This window comes from Cyanistes caeruleus, chromosome 20 (genome assembly GCF_971803275.1).
Source record: "Cyanistes caeruleus chromosome 20, bCyaCae1.hap1.1, whole genome shotgun sequence".
Taxonomy (NCBI): Eukaryota; Metazoa; Chordata; class Aves; order Passeriformes; family Paridae; genus Cyanistes; species Cyanistes caeruleus.
In genome coordinates, this window is record NC_141720.1 from 9,627,679 (window position 1) to 9,633,770 (window position 6,092).

The 6,092-nt window shown below is 42.1% G+C and overlaps 1 protein-coding gene across 1 annotated transcript in view; it reads left to right on the forward strand.

The window, feature by feature from the left end:
• Window positions 1-6,092, forward strand: part of SCAI (suppressor of cancer cell invasion) — a 33,246-nt gene extending 27,154 nt beyond the window's left edge. The window contains exons 16-19 of the mRNA XM_086858751.1: window positions 3,732-3,804; window positions 4,339-4,512; window positions 4,594-4,694; window positions 5,784-6,092. Of these exons, the coding sequence (XP_086714877.1) occupies window positions 3,732-3,804; window positions 4,339-4,512; window positions 4,594-4,694; window positions 5,784-5,933 (498 nt within the window). The 3' untranslated portion in view covers window positions 5,934-6,092. The remainder of the gene's footprint in view (window positions 1-3,731; window positions 3,805-4,338; window positions 4,513-4,593; window positions 4,695-5,783) is intronic.

Below are 6,092 nucleotides of genomic sequence, written 5' to 3' on the forward strand. Positions count from 1 at the left end.
GCATTAAACATGTGTTTCATTCATGAATGGGGTAATAAGAATGTGCTATATCTGGGGAAAGTGTCACTTCTTCTGTGTTCCTTTTTATAGCTCCATTATGTGCAGTGAGGGAAGGGAACATCCATCCACAGCTGCGTTTTGGAGGAGGAACAGGGACGTCTAGTGGCCAGAGGAACTTGTGCCTTGTTCAGTGTCCACAGGCTGTGCTGTTTGTTTTGTTTTGAAGGCATGTGTTGGCCAAGCAGAGGTACTAAAGCAGTGGTCAGTGTGATTCAGGGTGGTTCTGTGCTGAGCCAGGGAACTGCTGCCTGACAGCCAGAGAATGATCTGGCCTCTCTGTTGTTGGGTCTTTGGTTTGTTGTAGCGTAATGTACCTCAGAGGGCTTTTTAAACACCAGTTTATTTGAGTTCACTGCACTGGTTTCATAGCAAATCTGCTTTTTCTTGAATTCTGTTCCCCATTTAAATGGAGGGAAACACAATTGGAATTATTTACTTGTCTTTCTGAGAAAGTGAGCTTTTGGAAGGGATTTATTTCCGTAGTCTCTTTCCTGAGGTTCATTCCATCAGGGGGATTGGTTTCCTTCAGGGGAAAAAGGTATGGCTTGTTTTTGGTTTGGTTTTGGTTTTTGTACTACCTTCCTCTCTAATAGAATTGTTAAAAGATGTCAAGTGAATCAGCTCTGTAGGAGAGCAAGGGATTCCAGCTCTGGACAGACTGGGGTTCTGTGTAAAGCTTAGAGAAAAGGACCTGTTTGGGGAAATGGATTTCCACATGTAGATTTTTAAGTCTTGTGAGAATAATGTCAAGTGTTTACAGTAGAATTTGATTTCTGTATTACATTTAAATTTGATAATTAGGTTTTCTTTAGATTTTGTGGGCACACAGTAAATAGCTCTGTAACCTCCATTGAGTTTCTTCTCCTTGTTCTGCAGTGAGCTGACAGGGGCATGAAACCCACTGGTCTGCTCAGCACAGCTGGTGGAAAGCATCCAGCTTTGTCTGTGTAGAAGGAGTACAGAAATGTGAGCTTTGGAAGTATTTCAGGACAGGATTATGGAAGTGGCTGCTAGGAGCACTGACCCAGATCAGAACAGTGTGGGCAAAACTGCAAAGAACCTAAAAAGAAGTATGTTTAGCATTTCAGAAGTGATATTCACCTTCCCCATCTCTTGCCACTGAATGTGTGAGGGGCTGGTTTAGGTGTCTTGTTTTGTTTTCCACTGAAGGTTCATGGCAGAGCTCTTAAAGTCAGTACTTCCAGCCCTTGTATACTCCTGCCTGTGGTGGTGCTGGGGTCCTTGTCCCCAGAGTGCCCTGACAGAGCTGTCCTGTGACTGTCCCCTGGCAGGCTGGGAGGTGTCTGGAGGCTCAAGTGTTGGCATAAACAAAGAGGTTCTGTGCGACCCTCTGAGGAATTGAAATCAATTCTGACTTTTTTCCATGTGTCTGCTCTGATCCTTCCTGATAGGACAGGAGCTATTCTGACATTTAAATGTCACTGCCAGCAGTACCGGCAGCAACAGCAACTGCTCACACATATTTTTCTGCAGCCCGCTCCTGCTCTCCTGCACACATCCCTGTCCTCTCCCTCCCTCCGGAGGACTTAAATGGTGATGACTGAAAGTAAGTCCTGCCAGGAAGTGACTTGCCAGTTTGTCAAATCAGCGGCACTTGAACAGCTTCCTCCCTGTATATTTAGCTGAAAGTGGAAGATAACTGCAAATCGAGCATATCTACTGAAAGCCATGAATTTTTTTTAACACTTCCATTTAAATATAGCTCTCTGTGTGTTCTTGAAGGTTACCACTGCATATGTGGATGAAATAATATTTTTAAATCAATATCTTTCTGTAGCTGTGGTTGTCTAGGATCATGGTAAAATGCAAAGTCTTAAAACCAAACCAAACCAAAACCTCCAGCCAGTGAGAATGCAAGGCCTTTGTCAGTGATGTGGTATAAATACTTAGCTTAGCAAAGCTTAAATGTGAAGTGACTTCTTTTGGAGATGATGGGCAGTTCTCTCTTGGAAAGAGATGTACATGACATGTATTGTAAAAATCAGCAATATTTCTGTTAGAAAACTTGAACACTGAAGTAAAAAAACAGTCAATTTTGAAACAGAATGAGGTTTTGTTTTTGGAGTTGTCCGTGCACTGATAGGTAGGGCATTCCATATCCAGACCTCTTGTCAACATCTGGATTGCAGGGCAGGTTTTCCTGGCTTAACCTCTGCTGGGATAGGGTCCAGAAGTGCTCTCAGCCAGAGACACACAAATGACCCAGGGGTGCTCTTGGCTGTTGGACTGCAGGGCTGTTCTCACCGGTGGTGTGGCTGCTTTGGTCTGTAACTGAGTGACACACGACGGAATTAATGAAATGTCAATCTGCTCATGGTACTGAGCATAGGAGTTACTGGAGAAGGTAAAACCTTGCTGGTGTGTGTAAAATTCAAACCAGCAGTGTCTGTGTGACTCCTGGAGTTTGAAATGTTTCTTTCACCACTTCCTGGGCTGCCTGTTGTTACTGTCTGCAAGGGAATTGTCTTTGTTTCTTCCTTAGAGACCAAACCTTAGTATCCAGCATTATCAGTCTTCCCTGGGCTCCTAATGAACTAGGAGGGGTTTTAGTACTACTCAGCACTTTGGTCAGAGATGGGAAATGTTTTATTTTGATTAGACTAGATTTCTGTCTCTAGTATTTAGCAGATTTAGATCAAATTAATTTGGTAATACTAATATAACGGAAATATACTGCCTGGAAGGGAAAGTTCATTTGAATTATGCAGAGGCCAAAAGGAATTAAAAAAAAAACCTTTTGAGGATTCTATAAAAGCAAATACTTGTGGTGTTGTATGTCTTACACCTGTAAATGGCAGTTTTAAGAATCCAATATTCAGATTTGTGGCACTTGTATGCTCGGGAGGCAAGGTTTAAGTCTGTGCTCTGAAAGGATGCAGATACAATCACATTTTCTATAGCTTTGCAAGCATTCAGTTTTAAAAAAGTGTTCTGGTGATAGCTGATGAAGTTGTGTGCATGATTTTTGGCTTTTTTCCCTTGTGTTAATTGTTTACCACCAGAGAGATACACAGTAGGAACATTATCAGGTAAATATTGGTGAAAGTGGACAATGGTGGTGTTTCAGGTTCTGGAGAAATTCTTGTGCAATTGGACACTTTGGCAACATTTAAGGTGCTGGTGAAAGGGGCATGAAATGAGTGTTGTAAAATGAGGGCTCAATACAGCAGATGTTAAGGTTGTGACATACTTGCTTTAAAGGAAACTTACTTTAAAACTTTTCTCTGGGCTCTCATGTTTCATCAGACATAGCTCCTCCTGCTAGAAAGAAAAGGGGAAAGAAATATTTTTGACTGGGCAGTTGGTGTTGAGGGAAGATGCTAAACCAAATTACTTTCACTTTTACTGCAGAACATGTTTTTTTATTTTCAAGTAATGTGTTACTACTGAAAGCCATATTTCCATGAAATTAGTGTCTGCCATCAGAAGCAATGAAATGAGAGAATGTAATTCCTTTAAAATGTAGTTGGCTATATTCCTTCTGTGCGTTGATTTCTGAGTAAGTGAACTTATGAGACTCATTGCCAGTGCTCAGCTGTGTGAGGGGCATTAGTATCTTCTGCCATTAATGTGATTTGTACCCTTGACTTGCTGAATATTCAAGGCAAGCAAAGTGACCATCAATACTTCAAAACTCTTATCTGTTACAGAATTTCACAAACTTATTTGGACAACCATTGGTGTGCTTGCTTTCTCCAACAGCATATCCAAAAGCATTACAAGGTATGTGCAGTATTGCATTTCCCAACAAGCTGCAGTTGCATCCTGTATCTATCCCAAACAGATTCCTCAAGAAAAAGCTTTTCACTGCTGTGTAACCCCTAAATCAGGTTACCAATGCCTGAAGTAGTGTGATAAAGTTTAGCTATTGTATGTGGTAAATAATTTGTTCCAATGCTGATGACATTTCTACAGATGGCTCCAACAGGAGCTGAGAGCTATCCTACATGGAGACTGAGGAAGTGGCCAGCCTAGTCTGGGGTGTGATGGTGGTTATTACAACTCTGGGCAGCTTTATTGCTCCCAAAAAGGGAGCAGCGTCAGTTAAGGTGTCTTGGTGTTAATGCACGTCTCCAGCAAGCCTTTATTGCCAGTCATTGATCAGGTCTGCATGAGAGAAGGTGTAACTAACACACAGGAGTAGCTCCTCTGTGATGGAATTTAGCGGGTGAGCGACTTCGTTGTGTGGCAGGGACAGCGTTTCTGTTTCATGTGCCAAATGTATCCTTTTGTCTATTGATTTATTTTTCCTTTTAGATCAGTCTCAGCGGGGTAGCCTCTTCACACTCTTTCTGAACAATCCGTTAATGGCATTCCTGTTTGTCTCTGGATTATCAAGCATGCGCCGAGGATTATGGGAGAAGTGTCAGGATTACCTCAGAAAAATCAACCGGGACATTGCCCAGCTGCTGACCCACTCCCGATCCATAGGTATGGCCTGGCCAGGCACAGCTGAGCCTTTTGGGGGACTTTGAGCCTTTCTTAACTGAGCTTTCTTTGCCTTTTGTACAGACCAGTCATTTCTTCAGTTTTTTGGGGATGAATTCCTTCGCTTGCTTCTCACAAGATTTATCTTCTGTTCAGCTACTATGAGGATGCACAAAATCTTCCGGGTATGCAGGGATGTCTGTGCCTTTGTGGGAACTCCAGATCAGGGCCTGTAGAGCTGCCCTAGCTCAAATGGGAGGGTCCAAGGGCTGAGCAGATCTGGGTGACCTCAGGAAGGTGACTGATGCTCACATGCTGTTCCTGCAGCTTACACTGAGGCTGTGCCTTCGTGTGTCTCCAAAGGCACAAAGCCTTTGGCTTCCGGGAGCCTCAGTCCTGCATGTAACACAGCAGACACACCCCAGTTCAATTATGTCACTATGGACAGCCTTGTCTGCTAGAAAAATTCCTCTTGATAACATAAGAATATTATTTCTATACAACCAAAAAGGTATAGAACAAGAATATAAGAGGAAGAGGGGAGGAGTGGGTCATTATTTCTGGAATGTATTCATGTGAATGGGTTTTGAAAGGTCTTTGAAGTGTAAATGAATACACTAAATAGGAAGATGGTATTTTGCCTCCCTGTTGGTTAAAGCTGTGCCAACAGAGAAGTCTGCTCTGGATCTACACCATTTTATATGAATGTTGGCATATAAACTGCCTGCTCCATTTTAAATACTGCAGGGAAGAATGGGACTGGAGCATTGAAAGGTGCAGTATTCAGTTGTGGAACTGCAGACATCCAGCAGCTCTCCAAGCCTAAGTCAGCTACCTGGGCTGCTCTGATACCAGGGAGGAGAAGCAGGTCTGTGTTAGTGGGAAGAGATTTGCCCCCAGTGTCTTAGATATTTGTTTTAGGATGAGATGAATCTCCCACTGGAGATGCTTACATGTCTGTAATTTCAAGAAATGAACTCCAGCCTAGTAGGTAAGTACAGGTGAATATTTTTTTGTCTCTTTTAGTGGTTTCCTTTTTTTTTTTTTGCAAAGCCTTAGTGAACATACCAATAACTATCTGAGATGGACAGGCATTTTTATTGCCACTGTGACCATCTCTCAGTCAATGGAAAGAGAAAAATGAAAATTATAGACTATTTTCTGTCTCTGTGCCATACTGAGTACATTAGGGCACAATTGGCCTTTTGCTGTTTTCTTCCTAGAAGGTGTGAAAAGATGAGTGTCTGATTCTCTTTGTTTTCACTGTCATCTAGCAGGAGACTCGAAATTATCCTGAATCTTATCCTCAGCTGCCAAGAGATGAAACGGTGGAGAACCCTCACCTCCAAAAGCACATTTTGGAGCTGGCTTCCATACTGGATGTTAGGAATGTTTTCCTGGAAAACACACTCGATGACTATTAAAAGAAACTGTCTTACTGCAAAGGGGATTCCCTGGCCACAGATTTTGAATGGTGCAGTTTTATAATGTGAAAATCATAAAAGGAAGTACTTGATTTTATTTTTAAATTTAGGACCATTATTTTAAAAAATAATAATAAACAGCTATTAGTTGAGCTGTTC